This window comes from Castanea sativa, chromosome 12 (assembly GCF_040712315.1).
Source record: "Castanea sativa cultivar Marrone di Chiusa Pesio chromosome 12, ASM4071231v1".
NCBI classification, from domain to species: domain Eukaryota; kingdom Viridiplantae; phylum Streptophyta; class Magnoliopsida; order Fagales; family Fagaceae; genus Castanea; species Castanea sativa.
This window is the reverse complement of record NC_134024.1, coordinates 6,247,147-6,272,124: the sequence shown is the minus strand read 5'-3', so window position 1 is coordinate 6,272,124 and position 24,978 is coordinate 6,247,147. Positions and strand designations below refer to the sequence as shown.

Here is a 24,978-nt window from a genome sequence, read left to right as displayed (position 1 = left end):
CTTGCCTTTTCTTTTGACTAGTGGTGAAACTGTGTATGAATATTCGGTAATCAAAAAAAAAAAAAAAAATTGTGTATGAATAAATGTGTTGCTTTACTGATTATCCTACTTTGTATATAAACGCAACACCTCTTTTCCTTAGCCTTGTCAAACTCCCCTATCTCTCTCTCTCTCTCTCTCTCTCTCTCTCTCTCGTGCTCCTTACTGCAAATGTCTCAATACTTCGTAGAGTCTCCCAAACACTGCGCAAAGAAAGAACTGAACTTAGGCAAATTTCGCTACAAGAAGCTCTTCTACTTCTTATCTGCGTTTGTCTTCCCCTTTCTCTCATTCATTTTACTCATTTGGCTCATCTTACGCCCCTCAAAGCCTGACTTTTCCCTCAAAGAAACCAACGTCTACCAGCTAAACCTCTCATCAGGCTCTCACCTTCTCAACTCCTCTATCCAACTCTCTCTCTTTGCAAAGAACCCAAATAAAAAAGTAGGCATTTACTATGATGAGCTACAAGTTTATGCCGCTTACAAAGGACAACAGATAACAACCTATACCTCTCTTCCACCATTCTACCAAGACCATGAAGATAGTAATCTCTTATCAGCTTCTTTGGTTGGAACAGGCTTGCCTGTGGCTCAATCTTTTGGTTATGAAGTTGGACGTGATCAAACAGCAGGCAGACTAGTTCTGAACCTCAAAGTGATTGGCAAGCTTCGCTGGAAAGTTGGAACTTGGGTTTCTGGGAAGTACCGTTTTAATGTCAATTGTGTTGCAATTATGGCTTTTGGACCAGCTATACCGACAGGTCCACTGACTTCAAAGCAAGGGGCTCTGTGTTCTACTACTATATGAAATTCACTAACATGAATAATTATTACCCTCTAGTGAGTTGTTTACATTTTTGGTTTTTGGATTTTTTTTTTTAATTATCTTTGTTTTATGCATTTGGGAATGCTATATTGATATCTGTCAGTGAGAGTGGTAGGTATTAAACTATCAAAAAAAGAGTATACTATTATCACTATAGCACTATCATAAGTCATAACGTATTTGATGGTTGTAATTAAACGTTGTATAGATATCAATTATGATTATAAAGAAGATTGAAAGAATGAAAAGCTTGCTTTGTAATGTAAAAATGTCATCTTTATCTTCCTTTTCTATCAGTCTGACTTTGATTTTTTTGCTTCGCATGTGGGATGGGCAATTAGAGAAAAGGAGGGTTTTTACTTTTTATATATTTATTTCTAAGTGGGATTTTGAGAGTGGAAGGATGGGACATATTGTTTCACCTTTGCTTCTTTATATGTTGATCATGGCAGAAGAAAATTAAAGAGACTGAGAGATAGAATTGGCGTGATGGGGGGAGATTCCAATTTCCAAGTTGAAAAAGAGGTAACAAGAGAGGAAAATTTGTTTGCTTCCTTGGCTAAGGAATCTCAAAATTACGTGTCAATCCCTCGCACCTTTTATGATTAGTGGAATACTGGCCCCCATGCATGGCCACAAATAATGAATCTCTATATTATGTTCCATTAGTTCTTGAATCTTCTTTCTTTTTAATTACCTGCTTTTGAACCATACCCAAGTGACAGAATTGGTGAACTGAAACGAATATACTGGAAAATTCATTCTGTGAAATGGAATGAGACATGCTTCTGATTCCATTATACTCATCAGGATTTAAAAAAATGAATCATTTTTCTTATTAGAGTTAATTATTGGCCTGTCCATTGCAATAAGCAACATTGGCAGTGGTTAATTCATCTATTCTACCTGGCTTTGATACCATTTGAAAGTTGTTATGTGATTATGTGTGATGATTGAATGATGAGCAAAAACATGAAAGAGTACATACTACATACACAAAGATTTATGTGGTTCAACCTAACAGTCTATGTCCACCATGAAAATGTCTTTGACGATTACATATTATATTAAGTACATGTGTTACAATGAATCTAATGTAAAGTTTGTATATTAGAGAATACTTGACTAACTTTAGGCTAACCATAGATTAACTTAAGGTTAATACACTTGTTGTACAAGTATATGAGCCTACAATTGAATTGGGCCATTTAGACCATAATATATCTGACATATACATATTGAAATACTAAAGGAATCAATTCCAAATTTGAGATCAAACAAAGATATACGTAAAAGTTTAAGTTTTATAACTTAGTGATATTGATTTGCCCCTTCTATAAGAAGAATTATAGTTCAAATCCATTCTCTTCTTGTTTCTCGTAACAATTTTTAAAATTTTTTAAGTCTAAACTCATGCATAATACAAGAAAAATGAGCAAGAAAAAGGTGTTGTCAACACATATGAATATCACTCTAGCTTGATAAGTTCTAGATTTTATATTATTGGTCTCTGATTAGAAAATTTAACTTAATATCGTCAGTCAAAAGTGCCAACAACCGAACTGGTTGTGCAGCCATATATTCAGATACGAACAACATGCACTTCGCTATTACCATCCACTTTTGGGGAATCAAAAAGGAAAATTTACGATGGGAGAAAAAATATTTGCCACAAATTTCAAAAGTAACACAACTTTTTGAGGATTTCAAAAGGTAGTGATTTTCTACCTGATACGTCGCTACACAACAAACTCAAGTTAGTTGAAAAATTCAACAAGAACACAATAAAATTAAGCTGCTAATGAAATGCTGGGTTGCAAATAAACCGAGTTGGACTCGATTTAGCAAATGACCCAAATTGTCCTATTTTAGGCTTAACTATTAAATAAGTTAAACTCAAATAATAAATATAATGATATGTGAGCAAACTCACAAGTATAATTTGAACTATAATTTAGTCATTAATTATCAACATAGATTTGTGAATAAAAAAAACAAAATTGTTGTAATGTTTTCTATACATAAGAAAAATAATAAATTGATCAAATATCTAATAAATAAGCCTGAGCTAATTCAACCAAAAAAAAAAAAAAACTTAAATATATAATTTAATTTGTTAATAGATTCTAGTTCGGCTCACAGAAATACAGAGAAAAGAACACTCTTGGATTTTTAATACTCGGTTTTAACTGGATGGATATATTTACAGCTCTAATGAAGTGAGAATATTGTAATTAATCTGTCCATGGAGATTAATTTATTATGAATCATAAACTAGCAGCTTGTGGAGTTCATTCCATGATGCAGAGAGGTTCCCAAAAGTTTTGGACCCCGCTATCACAACAATCATATCACACTTTCTTCTGGCCCCAAATCGCACTAACATGTACAAGAAAATATCCAGTACAAACAACTAGTCAAAAACAAAGTCCTAGACTCCTAGTAAGACAAGTAACCCCTATTTATTCTTAAACTAACTTCAATTATGTTTGGTCCACAACATAATTTAATAAAAGTACAATAAAGTTAGGTAGCTAAAGCATTATATTTGAGTCACAGGAAGATTTCAAGCCATGTATATTATAAAAACTGCAACTTCTCTGCTAGTATATGTTGCACTTAAGCAAGCAATGAATGAAGAGTGGGAAAATAATGTATTGATGATATTCTTTATTATTACTACACCAGTTGCCAACATTTGATGATTAAGAAAGTGTAACTTAATGTTTTAATTTTGGTAGATTATGTGAATGTTCAAGATCGCTTAGGCTAAACATCCAACTATTCTGCATTACATGACTTCAAAAATAGTTTTGCTAGGGCATCGTTTTTTCACAACACACAAACATAGAAGAGGATGTGAAACACTTCCCCCAGTACCCAAATACATCATGAAACATCTTTAAGATTTTATATATTATATGGGTTCGATTAATGATTCAAAATAATTAATTGGTTTTTTCTTATTTTCATAATTTTTTTTATAAATAGTTGATAAATCAACACCCTTAAAATATCCATTAATATTTTCTTATTTAACCCAGGAAAATCCACAAATCATCCTATAAAAAATTAAAAAAATTTATCACCAATGACCAAAAATTGTTTTAAAACTTCTGATCTGATAATTGTTTTAAAGTACTTTATCCAATAACCAATAGGTAATGGATCATCATCAGGCGCCGTATATACGCACCCTTTGATAAAGCTAATAGTGGCTTTTTAAAAAAGACACTTTTTCGTTCCTCTCTCTCTCTCTCTCTCTCTCTCTCTCTCTCTCTCTGAGTGAATAGAAACAATTGACCAATCTACAGAGGATCAAAAATAGTATAAAGTCAAGCTTGAATGGTTGATTGTGATATCCCATATGCAGCAGGTGATTCACCAATATACCTAAACGTCCACTCAAATTTAAGCTTGAATTTGACCATGCATGAAGAGAATAGGGTAAAACACTAGCTTTATTGTAATATCGTAATAAGATTTTAGCCGTAGACCAAGGAATTTACTCAATCACAATAAAAGTTTCAAGCAAATAAAGAAGAAGCGAAGTTGTTCCTCAACAAAAAAAAAAAGTAGAAGCGAAGTTCATGATTTTAAGGAAGTTAATTTAATTCAAATTTCTATTGTTTTAAAGACCTATTGATGTAATTATTTACATCGTAGAATTAATACAACCATGACGGCCCCCAAAATTTTAAATTTTCTCCATAACATACATAGCAAAAAGACAAGTCCCCTCAAATTCAGAATTTATAATTTGATGATAATAAATTGATTTTATTCAATGAAAGACTCAAGTTAGACATAATTTTAATACAAAATATTTTATTTTTTTTTGGATATTTTGTAAGACTATGGTGAACCACACAATTTATGGATATGATAATATTGATAAGTTTATAAAAATACTATAACTTGGCCTCTCTAAGTAAAAAATCGCCTCTGTTCATATTCTATATATGACTAGTGATCAACTTCACACAAATGTCCACATCTTGAATGTACTGATAGGGTTTTTCTCTTTTGCTTTTCCCAATGGTGTGACTTTGTTCTATTGACGCATGACCCAACATTTGCTTGTTGATGCTGATATGGCTTATCCAGGAATAAGAATAAGTGTAAGGCACCAATCCAATCAAAAGAGAATAATAAGGTAAAGGCCAGATTTATGCGAAAAACTAATGTCGTAGGCACTAGAACGGATTCAGATACTCTAGAATTCTTAGAGTATTGACCAAATAGATTTCTTTAAATTATAATAATTATATTATGATTTAATAGTCTAGATTCTGCAATGTCAGCAATTTACTAACAATACTCTTTTATGGGGAATATTTGGAGACTAGCATAGTGAGGGGATAAAATACAGTAAGTTAAGACAGATTTGAAAGATATTTGCAAACTAACATCTCGAGTTTTAGAAACTCGAGTTTCATATAAAACTTGAGGCTTAAAGACTCACTTCTTACTTGCTGAGTTAGACACGTTTATGCCACATAGATCTAGAGTCTTTTATACTCGATTTCAAAAAACACAGAAGAAATAATTACAAACCCAGAAAAAGAAGAAAGAACCCAGAAGAAAGAAGTACAAATCCTAGAAAAAGAAAACCCAGAAAAAGAAGAAAGAACCTAGAAGAAAGAAGGAAACCTAGAAGAAAGAAAGAAAGAAAGAAAGAAGAAGAAAATCCACATCAAAGAAGAAGACCTACGGCTCACACAAACCCAATCTCCATTAAGCACATCCCAATCTTCGATCTACGATATAGTTCACGATCTCCATCACCGAGCAAATGATCTAAACAAATTACGCACAACTTAGAAAGATGTGAATGATTTGAAAGAAAAAGCTATGGAAGAGAGATGAAATTGAATGAGATTTGAGAGGTTACAAATAGTTTTGTTTAGGTCTTCTTCTTCTTCTTCTTTTATTCTTCTCCGTGGATCTCTTCCTCTTCTTGCACGGTCTCTTGACTTAAAGTTCATAGCAAAGTTAGTACGCACTGGAACTCGAGTCTTTAAGACTCGATTTCCACATGGATTCCACATGGAATTTTTATCCACGTCAGCTGTCTCAAAACTCTGGAACTCGATTTGCTATTGAACTTGAGTTTTAAAAACTCGAGATGTAGGTTTTCCACTCTCTTTTGCAACTTGTCAACTAACAAAATTCTTCTAATTATAAAGTTAAATGGAAAAAAAAAAATCCTCTTTTATGTTTTGTTTACAACATCATTTTATTATTTTAATAGTATTATTAGTGTAATGCTGACAACATAGAATCTAGACTTTTAAATCATAAAAGAATGGTTAGGATTTAAAAAAACCTATTAGTAGAGTACTCTAATAACTTTAGAGGATTTGAAACCATGTTTCATATTTCCGACCAACTCTATTATACTCCCTCTATTCTTCCTTCACCCCTCTCAATCCAAACAATATAGTCATAAAGCTATGTTTGGTTTGAGAGAATGAAATAAAGAAGAATAGAAAAAAAATAAGGAAATGAAAAAGAAAATATTTTTCTGGGTGTGTTTGGATGAAGAGGGAAAGATAATAAAAGATTATTTTCCTGTTTTATTATATATATATAAAAAAAACTAAAAGTTGGATTGATTGGAAAGGAAAACAAAAAGGTCAGGTTAATGTTAAGGGCATACATTAAGTATCAATTTTAAAAATATTTTTATGAGAATTTGAAAAAATATTGAAAAAAGTTAATAACTTGTTCATTTTTCTATAAAATATTTCTTAAGATGGTTTACTAATGAATGGGCAAAAAAAAAAAAAAAAACTTGACACCAAAGAATCTGCAAGGGTTACAAGGCAACAGAAAGCACTATTTAGGCCGAGTTTACAAAGCCATATTTTTTTTTGGGTTGCAAAGACAACAAAAATCTGTGGACATTACGGGCCATTTGGGCATTATTTAGGCCGAGTTAACAAAGCTTGTTACCAGGCCTGATGCATTGAAAATCTTAAATTGGAATTGCTGAGGGCTTGAGAACCACCATGGACAGTAGATGCCATTCAAGATTTATTGGAGGGACAAGCTCCCATTGTCTATTTCCTGATTTGAGACAAAATTGAACAATTATGTTGTGGAAAGGTTTAGAAGCAAAGCTAGACTGATCAATTGCATTCTGAGCTGAGAGGACGGGTAGAGCATGATGATTTAGCTTTACAGTGGAAACATATATATTCAAATACCAACCCAAACCTATTCAAGGCACCGCATTGATGCTATGGTGCAAGAAATGGTTGGAGGATAGCCATTAGATCCTAATGGAGCTTTATGAGCACTCAGAAAAGGCAAGAAGGGAGTAGTCTTGGCCATTGCTCTAGCCTCTAACATCTTTCCAGGTATGAACCTCTACCATGGCTTGTTATAGGGATTTTTTTTTTTTTTTTGGGATTTCTGATTTCAATGAGAGATTGTGTAGATGAGAAAATAGGATGCTAACTCTGGAGAAATTATACAGTCCTTATAGTGGACCTTGTCACTTATCCACCACTGTACTAAAACATTTTCACCTGTTTAAAATTGCTGAGTCAATTTTAACACAGACCAGGTATGGTAGAAGGAAGCCTTCGAAAAAAAAATGCCTTAAACTGCTATCATCTAGCTGATTTGGGATTTGAGGTTATCCATATACATGGTGCAAATGTTCAACAAAGATTGGACAGAGACGTGTGGCTAACAATATATGGGCAGGTGTGAGAGAATTTCTATTGTGAATGGCGAGAATTTATTATCCAAAGTATCGTCATTGCCCATCTCACAAGTCCCAACTAGACAAGCATTTCTTGCTATACTAGAAGATGTGAGAGATCCTTCTTGCCTCTAGAATTTCTTGCCATAATTGCCAAACAAGTTTCCCTTTTGTTTCTAGCCGCATCCAAGTTCAACTTAACCTATTTGCACTAGTGGGCATTGTCTTCTCAGTTTGCTTTGAATATTCAGAATAATCCATTTGGACTCTTCTTGGCAAGATACGTAGATCTCTATGTTCATTGCCAAATACTGTCCAAGCTTTCCGAAGAATATAAAAATCACAACTGCCATTATAGTGAACTAATCAATTGAAATAGGGCCTCTAATTAGATCAGTAGGAGAACCCCCTACCAATCTACTCGGTTTAAGACTTGATTCCACCTGAAATTGCTGCAAGTTTAGACCCCATCTAACGCCAAACCAGATCAATTCTTGCAATGGTACTGTACATTTAAGAAACACATGAAATTTCATGTTCCAACTTTATTCCACAGGTCACTTCTGTCATCATCAAACATCAGTCTTGAAGCTAATTTGACTTTCAAAGGTCAACTCACTCCAAGCTTTCAGAGCCATATAGCTCTGCTTAATCCTAGGTGATTGCCACCAAAACCTCTTCCCCAATTTATCCATTCCATTTCAAACTCAATTCAAAAATTTTAAAGTAGACATTGTATAAAGAGCTTGAGCCAAAGATTTTATAGAGTATACTTACCAGCCCATGATAAACTATTTTTATAGAGTATCTTGATTCAAGTCTTTCTTTAGGAAAATTAAAGTCAGTAGACTTCTTTCTGGTGAGAAATAGTGAGCTACCTAGATGCCTTGATTCCAAGGAAATGTTCTTGTAAACCCCACTTACTACAGAAGCTGTTAATGACTGATCTACTGATATTTCTGGAGGCAAACAAAACTAATTAGCTTGATTCACTGATTGTTTAGACCATAGGCAATATCTCTGAACACATTCCAACATACAATCTATTTCCTTCATCTTTGTATTATAAAAGGAATTAAATTATCTACAAACATTAGGCGATTAATGCCTGGAATCCTTCAAGTCACCCATCCCTCTTCTCAATAGCCCAGATAGAACTTCATAATATATTATAATATTAAAAAATTGGGAGAGACAGAGTCTCCCTACTAGAGTACTCTAGACGGTTGAAATATTCCACACCAACTTCGATTTGACAACAGAGAATATGACATAGTCGTGATACATTGGAGAATCAGTCTTGAAATCTTATCACAGATGCCAAACTTATACAACACTTTTTTTTGATAGGTAATAAAAAATTTATTGATAAAAAAGTACAGTGTGTTCACAATGGTGAAAACTCTGAACTTGAAACAAATACATAGAACTCAAGTAGTAAATCTAATAGAAAGAAGAAAAGCATGAATGGAAATACATTGCAAGTAACCCCAAACTCTAGACCACTGAAACAGAGTACCAAAAAGAAGAGATTTTAAGAGATCTAGAGATCTCTCTTTATCTTCAAACTGCTAACTTATACAACACGTCCAGAAGAAATCTCACTCAATCCTATCGTAGGCTCTTTGCATATCCAATTTGAAACCCAATCAAAACCCTTCCTTTTTTCATCATTTTAAAATTGTGGGCTATTTCTTGGATCACTATGGAATTTTCAACTATCCATCTTTCAGGCATGAAAAACAGCCTGGTTTGGAGCACTCAGCTGATCTAAAATTGATCTTATTCTAGAGGCCAACATCTTAGCAATAAATTCATATGAGAAATTAGTCCAGCCAAGACTAATTAGTCACAACTTCTAAATTCACAATCACACCCTCTCTCCAGCTAATGGTAATTGCCAACATTTCTAGCCAACTATCACCACCATAAAACTTCTCCCCAAAAATTTACCTATTTCATAATCTTATCCCTAGCAAACAAGAAAACCCACCTAATCATCATAGTCCTTAGCTGCGTTAGTTCTAGTAAGCTTGTGCATCAGTTTGGGATTAAACTCGAACGAAAACATAGAGTTAAACATCAAAGCAATAAGATTTACAACTATCCATCGAAAAAACGAAGGGCTATATTTTGTGCAAATGCTATATATTTACATTAACCTCAAAATTGAATCTTGCACTTTCCAATGTTACAAAATGTATTACTAATCCTTCATATACAACACCATTATTAATTTTATTAACACAAATTCTCGTATCATGATCAACAACAAGAATCATTATCGCATCATATCATATACCAAACCAAACTATCAAAATTTTTTTGCCATGCTATAAACCTCAGCAAATTCAATTCAAGAAAACCAACCGTATATTAAGATTCGATCGAATCAGCAGAAACCCATTTCCAAAAATGCTTCTTGACCGAGACAGCCTCGTCTGCCACCGCCTTCGTCTCGTCGAGATCGCCATACTCCTCCCCGAGCTCCTCCGTGCAAAACTCACCGTCCGGCAAGCCTTCCACCAAGGCGTCCATCGAATGCAACACGTAACACGCCGGCAGACCCGGATACGATGCCGAATTCCTCTCCTCCACTCTGTTCCGATATGACCCAGGTACAATCCTCACAGTGCTTTCACTGACTGACCCTTTTAGTATCGAGCCGAGCTCTTCTCTCACCGCCCGATGAACCGCCGATTCGGGTTCCTCGTTCGGCTTCATCTTCTCCGACAAGGGTCGATGCCGGTTTCTCAAACTGCCGTCGGATAGCTCCTGGTGGGTTTCGATGAGGACCCGGTTGTTTTCGTCGATAATTCTGACTGTGAGGACTTGAACAGTGCGAATTGGTGGGGTGGAATCGGCGAGAGAGGTTTCGCCTTCGGCGAGCTCGAGCCAGAGGTTGTGGACGTTCTTGGTGCCTGGTTTGACGCCCCAGGAGGCGAAAGAGTCGGAGGGCAATCTGGGTTTGAGCCACTCGGAGAGAGACTGTGGGTTGGTGAAGGTGTGGAGGTTGGTTTTTGGGGTTTGGGATGGGAGGGACATGGTTGAGATTTGAAGAAAGCGACGTGGGTTTGATGGGAAAGTGAGAAATGGGAGTTTGAAAAGGTGGGGTTTTGATGAAGAACAAGAAGAAGAAGAAGAGGAGGAGAAGAGGAAGCAAATGGAGAGAGCTTTGAGGAAGAGGTCAGGGAGGGCGGTGGTGGTGGTGGTGGTGTGGGTGTTTGTTATTGGTGGTTGAGGCGGTGGTGGTGGTGACATGTCAATGATGGTTTCTGTGATTGCTTCTTGGTTGCGGAGATGGGTTTTTGTCAGATATGAAAATCATCTCCATTACAGAGAGAGAGAGAGAGAGAGAGAGAGAGGGAGAGGACCACAGATTAGGGTTTTGGGGAAATACTAATAAGAGGTGGGCTTTTGTTTAGTTTGGGGATCAGATTAGATATTATTCTGTTTTCTTATGCCTTTGTTCTGATTTGTTTTGTCATTTGGGTGGGTCATGGGTCTTCTATGGTCACACTTGGCTCTGTTTTCGTTCACAAAATGGTTCTCTTGAATTTGGACCGTTTATGCTTAGAAATAGGAATTTTGGGTCCACTAGAGAGGTTGGGAAAGTATTCCAAATTGTCTTATGAGATGGGTTGTATGATATTTCACTCTCACAAGCAGGACTCACACATGTTGTGAGAGAGGTTTTATCTCATTAGGACCCAAAGGTAACAGGTTGACTGGCATGTCTCCCCTTTAAAACCTTATATAATCCAATTCGACAGATCCTTTGCTCAAATTTCTTGCGATCTTGCCAAAATCCCCCTATCTTTACCACGTTTTTGCTCAGATTGTGTAGGTCTTGCGAGCTCCGGCCAAATTTGGGGGAGATCAGAAGATTGACATTGAAGAATTCATATAAAACAAACATGAACATGGAAATTCTGTAAATATTTTTACCATTGATGCAGAGTAACTAGGTATTACACTGCCGAATAATACATGGGAATATAGAAATTCTAAAGTAGGTAGATAAGCATACTAAGCTAACATTGACGATGAAGTGAATAGGAACTATACTTATTCTGTCCACCCAAAAAAAAAAGAAGAAGAAAAAAAAGAAAAATTCCTAAAAACTGATAATAATCTCATTAAAGATTGAAGAGTTGTGACTTTAGTGTCGTGACTTCAGTGGGTATAATTGTTCTCCGTTTGGAAACCAAGTTCACTAGTATCATCGTAACTCTAGCCCAGTATGATTCTATGTTGCTGACATGATTATCGATTAGGAGTCACATAATTTCATCTAGATTATCAAATATTTCATCCTTAGAATTATTCTATAACTACAGGTACCCATCATCGGTGTCATCTTTTCAACTTTCAGTGATGGCAACTGTGGGGGGTAAAAAGATCCTGGTGGGAATGTGGGCCTTTTGGGCCGTGCTAAGGAAGGCTGACCTGCTCCTGGGTTTAGAATTTGTTAGTACTATTGGTCGGCCCATACGCCGAGGATCCGAGGATCCAGCCGAGGGTGAATTTACCCTCGGATGGACACCGGAGAATTCAGGATTTCATGGTAAAGATTAGGGAATGACACGGTTAAGGCCAGTGGTTAAAAGGGGTGAACCCTTGAATGCCCTAGAAGCACCGATGTTGGAGAAATGTCAAAGATAAAGGCTGCTACCTCCACATTAAAGACCCTGCACCTACCACCCTGGCCGCATTAATGGGGAAGTGACACCTGAACAGTGGAAGGGAAACTTCTGGTTACTATTCAAAGGCACTGAGAAAGGAAATATCTAGGCTAAGAGGGAGATTGGACAACACGTGTACAAAGTATCAAAAAGAGGAGTATTTAAGGGGCAACCTAGAACAGGAAAAATGGGGGACTTTTCTTTTGTAATAAAAAAAAAAGGAAAAAGAGAATATAATAATAACAACTCTTGGCTTACGTCCGAGGAGATTGATTTACAGTATTCTCCATCATTTTTCGAGTGTTTGCAGTCTTTGGCTTGTCATTTAATCCTCACATACTTCTAACCTGGGTTTCAAGCCCACACTCTATAAATTCATATTGTTTAAGGCTTGTTGGGCCTGAGCCCGTTATTGTTCTTGGGACCAGGTGCAATTGTGCACTTACAGCAACATTACAGGTATTGCTTGTTGATTTTCTCCTTCGGAACCCTTATTTTATGACTTTATACCCACAATAGCAGTGGTATGTGATATCAAGTTTATTTTTATGTTTGATACTGGTTTCTTCTTTAAACTTCTTATGTATAATTTAATAAAGTTCCAATTTTTTTTTAGATACAATTATATTTTAATTAACTTTAAGCAAATAGACAAATAAAAGTTTAGCAAAAAGTTTCTGACCTCAGGCTTGTGAAAGAGGTTGGTGCTTTTCATGGATAATTTTGTTGTTAATTTGTTATGCATTTTGGGTTTGACAATCTTCAATTATGTCTTTATTTGTAGCTTGATTATTTAAAAAAATTTTAAAAAGAGAACAAAGTTCATCAAAAAAGAAAAATAAAAAAGAGAAAAAAGGAGTTCACCATCTTGAAATTACAATAGATGGTTTTCCTACTTCCTAGAAATGATTTATTCTTTTAATTTTTTAGCTTATTTGCTTATGTATAGTTTTTTAACGTTCCAATTCTTTAGACACAATTATACTTTAATTAACTTTTAACAAGTAAACAAATATCATGTTTTTTAAACCCAGATCGAACCATACGGTCTGACCCGGTTAACTATGACCCTCTCATTGTTGCAGTTCTTTTAACCATAAGAATCGCTCCATATGAAAAAAACACGGAACCACTCAAACCGCTATTGGACCGTACGATTCTAAGAATCGTGGCTGAATTTTACAGTTCGCACGATTCCTTTTTTTGGGTAAAGTTTAGGCCAATACTGATCGAAATTTCAATAGTACTTTGGGTTTTTTTCAAATCTGGAACCAAATGAAAGGAAAAAAAAAGAAAGAAAGAGAAGACGAAGCAGATGAAGAAAAAGACAATGAAGAAGAAGAAGAAAGCAAAAATGAAGAAATCAACCCTCACAGCAGGCAGCTTTCATCATGCCGTATGTCACCTGAACAAACTCCTTCTTCTTACTCTTCTTCTTTGTTTCGTGACTTTCGTCCGCACCTCTAGATGACTAACTTCTCTTTTGCTTTCTTTTGTACTAATTTTTAGTTGGCGAAAACACCATTTTTGTTCCTACATTTTTGGGTTACAGTTAATTTGGTCCTTACATTTTGGTAGCAATCAATTTGACCCTTACTATTTTCAATTTGCAATTAATTTAGTCCTTACTGTTAACTTAGTAACGAAAAATGCATACGTGGCTAACAGTGTGTACAGTTGGCACATTTGATACTTAGGTGGCAAATAAATTAATAAAAATAATGTATAATAAAAATTTAAAATGCAACGTTGGCATTTCCCCAATTTTAATAGAAATAAAAATAATTTTAATTTTAATTTCACAATTCTAAAGGTGGAAAACAAAATTAGGAATCTTAGATTTTCTTCAATTTTCATGGCTCCCAAACACAAAATCACCTTCTTTATTTTTCTATCTTAAATCCTTGAATTCATGAATATATTCCACAACATCTCACCTCTATACAATTGAGAAACATCTTGATTAGAAATAACCAATAAGAAATTGAAATTTTAGAATACAAAAAAATTCAACAAATTATTCCCAGTAAACTTTCTTGGTAACCAAACAAAAACCAAAAAAGAAAAAGAAAAAGAAAAAGAACAAGAACAAACCTAGATGGAAACCCTCTCATTTCGGGTTGGTACCTTTGTGTTGAGTCCAATCTTGTGGCTTTGATGGGGAAAAGTCTAGCTAAATTTGTTTACAAAAAACCCAGATAATCTGGTGGCCAAATATCCCCTTGAAACCTCAAAAAACCAAATCAAAACACCAAACCCAGTGAATCTAAAATCAACCTCAAAACCCAATTTTCTAAACCCTAACAACCATAAGAAAATCCATTACAAAGGAAACAAACTTGATCATGGGGTGGCTATGATGAGATCTCTATTCAGTGACGGGATTTGATGGTTGGTGACAGTGCAAGGCAAGAACGGCGGCGGCGCAAGGCAAGAATGATGACGAAGGCGCAAGGCAGGAACGATCGAATCATCCTGAGTTAGAGCATGCATGGAGCTTCGGTTGGTGCCATGGCGTGGCTGGTGGTGGCTTGGTGCAAACCTAAACTCTTGCTATATCTCTCTTTAATCTGGTAACTAGGGTTGACAATTTTTATCCATATCCATATCCATGAACCCACCCATTACTCACCTTATTTTGATAAGTCTTAACCCAACCCATTTGAATATTTGGATTAAATGAGTAAAGACCCATTTGGTTATTTAATTAGATGGGTCTAAATGGATAAATCCACTAATATCCACTAAACCCATCTAAACTTTAAATAAACAACATAAAATCTAAATTTTTTGAAAATGACCCAAATACCCTTAAAACCTAAAAAATGACTAAAATACTTCCAAAACTCAAAAAATTACCAAAATATTCTCAAAACCAAAAAAATGACCAAAATACCTTTGAAACCAAAAAGTGACCAAAATACCCTAAAAAACCAACAAATGACTAAAATACCCCCGAAACCTAAAAATGACCAAAATACTCCCCAAAACCTAAAAAATGGCCAAAATATCCTCAAAACCAAAAAAAATGACCAAAATACCCCTGAAACCCAAAAAATGACTAAATTACCCTCGAAATGTAAAAATGACCAAAATACTTCCAAAACCTAAAAAATGATCAAAATACCCCAAAAACCTAAAAATTACACAAATACCCTAGAAACCCAAAAAGTGACTAGAAACCCAAAAAGTGACCAAAATTCCCTAAAACCCAAAAAATGACCAAAATAACCCTAAAACCTTAAAATGACTAAAATAACCCCAAAACCCAAAAAAGACCAAAATACCCTCAAAATCTCTAAAATGAGCAAAATACCCCCTAAACCTAAAAAATAACCGAAATACTCCCTAAACCTTAAAAATGACCGAAATACCTCTGAAACTTTAAGATTGCCAAAAATACCCTTGAAACTTGATAAAATTACCAAAATACCCCCTAAACTTAAAAAAATGACTGAAATACCTTGAAACCTAAAAAAATGACTTAAATACCCCCCAAAACCTAAAAACTGACCAAAATACCTCCTAAACATAAAAAATGATTGAAATACCCTTGAAATCTAAAAAATTACCAAAATGACTTGAAACCTAAAAAATGATCGAAATACCCCAAGACCTAAAAAATGACTAAAATAACCTCAAAACCTAAAACAATGACTGAAATACCCCCAAAACCTAAAAATTTCCAAAATACACCCTAAAAAATTACCAAAATACTCCCTAAACTTAAAAAATGACCTAAATACCTCCAAAACCTAAAAAATAATTGAAATACCCCCGAAGTCTAAAAAAATTACCAAAATACCATGAAACCTAAAAAATGATCGAAATACCCCCATAACCTAAAAAATTACCAAAATAACCCCAAAGCCAAAAAAAATGATCGATAAAAACCCCTGAAACCCAAATTATGACCAAAATACCCTTGTTGACTCCTTATTTTGCAACCCACAGCTAACCTCACCAGGAGGGTAAAAGGGTAATTTTGCCTTGGAAAGATGCATCTTGATTCTAGTCATTAGATCCTTAATCTCATTTCACCAAAATAATATTGATGCTGTAACGATCAAATCGACTGGTCATAAGCCCTAATCGGACCACCAAATTGAAAGTTATCATTCAATTAAGTTTTAATGGCCGAGATACACTATCACAAATTGAGTCCGATTATATGTGATTATGAACAATTGATTCCAAATTGTTATAATTATAATCAATTTGAGATTAATGATGTGTCATAATTTGATTGGTTAGGACTACATTTTATGGTAAGGTTGCATACAACTGATTAATTAGATAATTAAACATTAATTATTCAATGAGTAATTTTTGCAATCATCTTTTAATTAGAGTAAATTTGGAACCAATTAAGTCTGAAATGGGAGTGATTGGAGCCATTTAATGTTAATTGGGAGCTAATTTGAGACCTATTAATGTTAATTGTGCAGAAACCATTTTCTAACAAATGACCTTTGCTCACTATTTCATCAATATCTCTCAGGATATTTTGAATATGTTAATTGGGTTAATTTTCCCAGAAACTAGACATCCAAGGCTTCAATTTGAGCATAAGAACGAGAAAACTCCGATCAGAATTGAGTCAGATATGATTTTTCGAAATTGGCTCTAAGGCTGTTACAGTAGCTACAGAAAAACTGAATTTTGACTTGCTCCTCACTTCCACCAATCTCTATATTTAATGCACCAAATTTCCCCAAAGGCTAAAATGAGGTCTAGGTTCATGATTCTTTGTCCACTCTCATTAAATGACCTTCCATTCATATTTCCTTAACCACTACTATATAAACCCCCCTCTCCTCCATTCCAAGACACAAAAAAACCCCCTTGCTTCCCCTCTCTTGAGTTCTAGTGAAGTTAAGTAGTTTTGTCATATCTTGGTCTTCCTGAGACTCAAGGTATTGCGTGAGACTCACTCTTCCTCTCCTAACTCTTCCTCTCCTAACTCTTCTTTTCCTCCACCCTTAGGAACTTCCTCACGAGTCTCCTCATTAACCATATGGATCTTGCATGAAGGTATAATTCCTTTCCCTAATTGTTTTTTTGTGTTGCCAAGATGAGAGTTTAAGATTAAAGCATGATAATAATCATTTAAATTCCTTTGAATATGTTTGATTGTTCTTAATTGTTCTTACATGTTCTTCACATGTTCTTGGTTGTTCATCACATGTTCATGCATAACACTAGTTTCGATCTTAAATCCACATCAAAAACATGAAAAATATGTTTGTTTAATAATTTTTTTAAATTCTTGAATCTATGATATCACCATCTACATACATTCACTAGAATTTATTTTTCAATTCAAATGAAATGCTTAATAAATTGAATTAGGGTTTATCACATGCACACACATTAAATTTAACATGCAAATTGATTGACATATTGGATGATATGATATGAGTGTTGGCCACCATAGTCTAGAAGATCGGTTTCACCGGGCAAGGTGGGTGCCTAACCCCTTTCCGCCTTGTAACATAGCCTCCAAGGTTAGATCAAGGGTTATTAGATCCAATTCTTATCCATATATTTTTTCAATTTCTAGATTGTAACTAGGAAACAAAACCATGTACTTTATCTTAGACTGTATCTAGGACCAAAGCCATGTAATTTTCCTATGATCAATGTAAATTCAATTGAAAATTAATAAAATGAGGAATTTTTCAATTTTGGTTTTCTTATTTATCCCAATAATTAAATAAGTGGCGACTTCATTGTAAAACCCTTAATCTAAAGGGGAAAATATAACTAGTCGAACCTCCATTTTGAGAGGCAATAACACGACTCTACCCATTCACGTGGGTTTGGCACGACACCATATAAAAAAAAGGGCCGGAGGCGCGGTCTCTCACAACCCCTAAACATGTAACATGACCAAAATATACCTAGAACATCTAAAATTACCGAAATAGAGGTTTAGGGTATTTTGGATGTTTTGAGGATATTTTTGACCAATTAAAGGTTCTAAGAGTCTTTCAGTCATTTTATAGGTTTTGAGGGAATTCCAGTAATTTTTTAAGTTTCGAGGGAATTTCGGTAATTTTTTAGGTTTCAAGGTTGCTTTGATCATCTTTTAGATTCTAAGGGTATTTTAGTCATTTTTTAGGTTATGAGGGCATTTATGTCATCTTTTAGGTTTTAGGGTTATTTCAATAATTTTTAGATTTTTTGGTTATTTCGGTAAATTTCTAGGGTTTAGAAGTATTTTGGTAATTTTTAGGTTTTGGGGGTATTTCGGTAATTTTTAGGTTTTGGGGGTATTTTGGTCATTTTTGGGTTTCATGGGGTATTTTGATCATTTTTTGGGTTTTAGGGATATTTTGGTCATTTTTTTGGGTTCCGGGGGTATTTTGCTCATTTTTTGGGTTTAAAGGGGTATTTTGGTCATTTTTTGAGTTTTGGGGATATTTTGGTCATTTTTAGGGTTTTGGGGGTATTTTGGTCATTTTTTAGGTTTTGGGGGTATTTTGGTCATTTTTAAGTTTCGGGTGTATTTTGGTCATTTTTTGGGTTTTGGGGGTATTTTGGTCATTTTAGAGATTTTGGAGGTATTTTGGTCATTTTAGTGGTTTTTAAGCATATTTGGTGATTTCAGACATATCGGGGGTATTTTGGTCATTTTAGAAGTTTCATGAGTATTTTGCTCATTTTAGAAAATTTGGGGATATTTTGGTCATTTTAGTAGTTTTTGAGCATATTTGGTAATTTTAGAGATATCGGGGGTATTTCGGTTATATTAGAAGTTTCAGGGGTATTTTGTTCATTTTAGAGATTTTGGCGATATTATCCTTCTTTTAGATATTTGGGGGATAATTTTGGATGTCCAAGGATATATTGGTAATTTTGGAAGAGTAGGGGGTATTTGCATCATTTTAGGTATATAAGGGTATTTTGGTAATTTTGGAGGTCAAGAGGGAATTCAAGTAGTTTTAGAGGTACTTGGGTCATATCGAGTTAAGTGGGTGGGTTACTAATTAAATGGGTTGGGTTGGTAATGGATAATTAATTTATATATAAACGAGTCATAAATGGATAAATGGGTAATTACACACTCAATTCATTTATGACCCAACCCGCCCATTTGCCATCCCTACTGGTAACCTTGGCTCTAGCTAGCGTGTGGGGTTTTCTGGTCTCAAAATTGGTTTCGTGATATCAGAGGGTAGGTTTGTTGGCTTTAGTCTTGGTTGTTTACATTTGTAATTGAGATTGTGAGGGATAAACTATGGGTTTAAAGGTGGTCTCGAATGAAATGGTTTTGTGTTGATCTACTAATCTGATATTTGTATTTTTGTATTTGGTTGCCAAGAAAGTACACGAAGATGCAAAGAAAATCTAAGATTTCTATTTTTATTTTCATATTTAAAAATGTGAAATCAAAATTAAAATTATTTTTATTAAAATTGGGGGAAAATGCCAATGTGGAATTTTAAAATATTTATTAAAAATTATTTTCATTAATTTATTTGCCATGTCATTATCAAATGTGCTGACTGTACGCACCATTAGCCACGTAAGCATTTTTCGTTAGTAATTAACGGTAGGGATCAAATTGACTACTACTACTAAAATGTAAGGACCAAATTGACTGTGACTCTAAAATGTAAGACCGAAGTGTTTTCGACTTTTTAGTTTTATGAATCCAAGCTTGTGACTGCATTGGAAATGAAAAAAGATAGTTGAAAAATGGTGGGAGTTGAAAGTGTCATCCATATCTCATTTCAATTTTGAATCCCTCCCCACGTGATAGCGATGTCATGTTGTCAACAAATTCTTGTTCTTTTTTCATTTCATTTTCATTTTTTTTTCATTATTTTTAGGTTCATGTTATAATTATAATATTCTAAAAAATGTAGTGTTATTATTATTATTAAGGAGTAGAAATTTGAGTTTGATATTAACATATTAGTTGAAATATTTATAAAAATTATATGAATTTTGACTAATAATATATAAAGAAATATACGTCTTTATATTTAATTGGATAATTTTAGTTAAATTTTTTTATATGTATTAATTTAATATATTTATTTATATTTTAAATTAATTATGACGTCATTACGGTTCAATTTCAGTCTAACCTCAAAAACTTTAAATCTCTCTCTTTTACGGTTCATTGAATGGTCCGGGTCTGAAAACCATAACAAATACTCATTCCGTCCTAAATTGTTTGACCTATATTTCATTTTGGGATGTCTCAAAATTATGTCCTGTTTAAAAAGTCAAGCACCATTAATTCATTAACATTCCCTTTATGTCCTTAATTTATTTGTGGGAGCATTTTTTAATTAAAAAAAATTAAAAACCTAAATTTTGAAATCCACTATACATGCCACCTTTATTCAAATTTAAAAATTAAAAAAAAAAATCTTCAACAATGAAAAACAAATTTGTTTAAGGGTAATTTAGGAAATTTTCTAACTTTTTTTCAAAGAAATAAGGTAGTTAATGATGTTTTCCTAAATAATTGGGTTTTTCTAGTTAGGCAAAATAATTTGGGAAGGAGGAAGTATAAGTTTAGAAAAAAAAAAAACTTTTCCACCTTTAGCTTCTAAAGAGGTTGTGGATTTTCATGGGTAATTTTGTTGTACATTCTGGATTTGAACTTTGAACATCTTCAAACATGCTGTATTGCAACTCAATTATTGGGAAATTGTTTTAAAAAAAAAATAGGCTACATTAGTTTCAAACGAGCTGCATAAGAATGCATCCTATTCAACTGTCGCACGGTCATAGGCTATAAACAGTGAGTCAATAATACAATCTAATCCATTTGACTCATTGACTTTGTCTTCCTTGCGTATCTCTCAGAAACTATCATTACACTGTTTCTCCCTCAGCTCTTTCATTTCTAAAACTCTTTAACCTTCTAGCAATCAGTTCCCGACAACTTCTTTTCAGAAAAGACCAAATCATGAAATTTTATATGATACATTATTTTATTCAGAAAAAAAAAAAATGCAATCTGTCTCAAAATAAACAAACAATCAATTATAAATAAAGTAAGATAAATAATCCAATTTATTGCAGTTACGAGTGACATTTTCAATTAGCTTTGTTAATTGTTAATTATCGAAGTCGTGAAAGCAACTTGGATTATTTTAGACTTGTTTTTTGCATTTGGAGGGTTAAAAATTTTTTTCCAGGGAGGTAGGCCAACTTGGATTATTTTTTTAGTTGAAATGATCAAATTTCAGATAAATAGTTTTTAAGGGGTCCTTAAAACTAAAAACAACTTTAAGATTAGATAATGATGAATCTAGACTTTGTTTTCTTTCAAGGGAGGTCAATTAGTGATATGTATTATTAAATTACAACAGGAGGATGGAGATTTTGAAAGCCAATAAGGAGACTATGCATGGCTCCCTTGCCTCTCCTCCCCTCTACAGATGAAGTAAGAGTTTAGAGCTTGAAAATAAATAATAAGAAATAAAAATAAACTTTACAATTCATCATTCATATACTTGATAGATCCAGAACTTTATCCAGCCTAAAAGGAAAGAACAGTACCCCACAAGAAGTCGGGATGTTTAGGAAATGGCCTTAAAAAGTACCTTGATAGTCTTCTATGACAAGATTTTCAACTGCTGCATATAACATAGTATTGCTTGGTAGTTTAGACATCAAAAAGTAACCATATCATAATCCTCACCAAACAAGTAACTCAACCTCTCCAATCTCCATGGATCGCCTCCCAAGCCCGGCTCCTCTCTTTGGCTAGGTGATAGCTTGGATCGACACAAAGGACATGTTACCTGGCCCTGACCAATCCAAACATCTAAGCACTCCTTGTGGAACACATGAGAACAATTGCAAAGCTCTCTAACCCCATCACTTGCCTCCATGTTATTCAAGCACACAACACAGACCAAGTCCTCAGCACTACAAGCTCCTCTTCTTTTGAGCAAGTCACCATATTCTGTTATTGGAAGTTTCTTCTTGATTGATTCATCTATGAGGTGGAAAGGGACAGAGACCAACGAAGGAGATGGCCGATCCTCGGGCTGATCATCATCATGATTTCGATGTCTAGAGGATAAGAATTTCCAAAGCTGAGGCAGGTACGAGAGTAGCAATATGAGAATGTCTTTTACAAGGCCTAGCAAATGGTTTTGAGAGGTTAATGTAGTAAGCTTTGGAAGTTTATTGCAAACACTTACACTAGACAAACCCATGAAGCAAGGCAAAAATGAACGACAATCAGTGTGGGTTGCTGCTGAATGATTTAAATTGAAATTGAAATTGATGGAGAAGCATCTTAAATGGGGTTTACTTGGAAAGTCTTCTGCCTAAGTCTGCAAGAAAAGAGGTAGTATTTGATTTAACAATAGGAAAAAAAGAAGTGTATACGTATACAACAGCCAAGTTGAAATATATATATATATATATAAAAGGACAACTAAGCTGTTTAGAATTTGGACTTGGGACAATCCCATAACCATAAGCTTGGTACATGACTTCTGCAAGGAGTATCCCTCACTTCAGGTTCTATTTATATTTATCCACAAGGTAATAGACTTGTAGTAGAGTCAATAGAGGGACTTAACAGATATGATCTAATGTTGTAATATCCTACTATTTTCATTTTAAATGAAACAAAATTAACCATGGTACCTAAACATTATAAAATTCACAAAATTATTCTTTAAATATACATATATATAAGGATGTTATTTTGAGTGGAAATTGTTATTTTAAGATTCACTTTCTCATGTTACATGTGTGTGCGTGTTATGAATGAAAAAAAGTGTTAAGAAATGAATTTATAAATCAAAAAACCATTTTCCTATTTTAAAATAAATAAAGAAATTATATTTACATAAAGACCGTTATTATTGTAATATGATATATGTTTGTTGTAATATGATATAATAATATATAAAATTAGATGTGGGGAGAAAGTTATAACCCAAATTAGAATTTTATTATACTCTAATTATGTGTCATGTGCATTTTTTAATTTTACAATCATTTGGTAACTAGTGTCTCTATATTTAATTAGACTTTAATTTCATGTCAAGTTTCCTTCTAATTATACTTTAATTGTATGTCAATTATGTTTAGACGTAAATTTATATATCTAAACTTAGAATATATATATATATATATAAATATATAAAAGACATTTCAATTCATATTGCAACTCAAACCATTGATGAAAGTCGTCACAACAAAAATTAACGATAGAGACACAATAGTTTTCATAATATATAAATTTCATAATTGTTAAATTAACAGGTTAATGTTGATTTCAAACGAATCTACTGCTAGTAATATTTTATTACCCGCTGTTAACAATTAGCCACTTTAAAGAGATGTGAAAATTGTTACGAATTATATTATGACTCTTATTTGGTCAACAAAATTGTGTAGGACGACGTACTCACGAGTCCCATTTACGACTCGGAACACTAGTTATTCCTATAGTCATGTGAGCAATGACTGCCACGTGTTGTGTACACTTGCTCAACACAGCAATTATGACTTTCAAAACACCTTACTTTCAAAATTCAATCTATGTAGGGCATTACAAACAGGACGAATAGATCCATTCATAAAGCAATGAAACTAATCACATTAAAGTAAGTTGATTTAGGCCAATTGTCTCCCTTTTACGTAAAGTCTTCTTCACCTTTTAAGATTACATCATTTGTCACAATTTTGGTTACAACTTGTTGAGGTGGTTGAACGTATGTTGCGGACAATCACTTACACATGAACCACTTCTCACAATCGACCACATTAGAGTTGTGATTTAAAAACTATGTCCCTAAACTTTCTTTTACATGAACACTGAATGATTAGATCAATATATCTTCCTCTTATCTTGTCAGATATCATACCTGCCAAGCACCACGCAAGCCTTTAGCCTTTGAAATTTGGCTCATACAGTCATACTACTTGAGATTAGCCATTGTTATATCCTAGTATGAATCATTAGTTGGCAGCAATGACCTGGTTTCCGTTCGTTGGGGGGCAGCTAAACTTCATGGCATTGTCATGGGCATGATATCATTATGTCATAAGATTGAGAAAATGATGTGTTAGTTATGGTTAAATGATTCAAATCATATTTTTTTTTAAAAATGTTTTAAGGACTAAATTATAAATTGTACTCTTTAACTTTTGTCAAAATTCTATTTAGTTTTGTAACATCTATAACTTTTACTTTTACTCAATATTGTAATTCTTGTTGTAAAATAGCAGAAGCTCAAATTATCAAGATTGATTGTGAAAATATTTTAGGCTTGTGAAAAATTTTTAAACTAACAATAGGAATTAAGAAAATTAATCCAAAAGAAAATAGACACAACACCAAAATTTACATGGTTTGGCAATAGCCTACATCCACAGGCAACGACAAACAAATTTCATTATATCAAATTTGGGATCATACAAATTGGTGTAGAAGGACTCTCACAAACCTAAATCCTAATTACACCCAAATAGCTCTCTCTCACAAATACAAAACCAAAGAACCAAAGGTTCACAAATACCAAATACGAATACGAAATACCGATTACGCACAAACCAAAGAGAGAGCCATAAATCAAATCTAAAAGTTGCAACGCACCAAGAGAGAGAAAATCACCAAACTGCATAACCAAAACCAAGCAGCAACAAACCTCTCTCACTATTCCAAATTGCAACCCACAAATATCAAATAACCAAAAAAGAGAGAGCCTCTTTTTC

The 24,978-nt window shown here is 33.9% G+C and overlaps 3 protein-coding genes across 3 annotated transcripts; 1 reads left to right on the top strand and 2 right to left on the bottom strand.

Moving 5' to 3' along the window:
• The first annotated feature begins 146 nt into the window (after positions 1-146).
• Positions 147-1,136, top strand: LOC142618796 (NDR1/HIN1-like protein 26). The gene has a single exon (XM_075791818.1). It carries the CDS (start codon positions 211-213, stop codon positions 847-849), a length of 639 nt encoding a protein of 212 aa, XP_075647933.1. The 5' UTR covers positions 147-210; the 3' UTR covers positions 850-1,136.
• Positions 1,137-9,713: 8,577 nt separating this feature from the next.
• On the bottom strand, positions 9,714-11,005 carry LOC142618782 (uncharacterized). The gene has a single exon (XM_075791801.1). The coding sequence runs from the start codon at positions 10,841-10,843 to the stop codon at positions 9,959-9,961; it is 885 nt and encodes a 294-aa protein (XP_075647916.1). The 5' UTR covers positions 10,844-11,005; the 3' UTR covers positions 9,714-9,958.
• Positions 11,006-21,562: 10,557 nt separating this feature from the next.
• On the bottom strand, positions 21,563-22,631 carry LOC142621017 (E3 ubiquitin-protein ligase RHA1B-like). Its single transcript, XM_075794339.1, has one exon. It carries the CDS (start codon positions 22,458-22,460, stop codon positions 21,909-21,911), a length of 552 nt encoding a protein of 183 aa, XP_075650454.1. The 5' UTR covers positions 22,461-22,631; the 3' UTR covers positions 21,563-21,908.
• Positions 22,632-24,978: the final 2,347 nt, after the last annotated feature.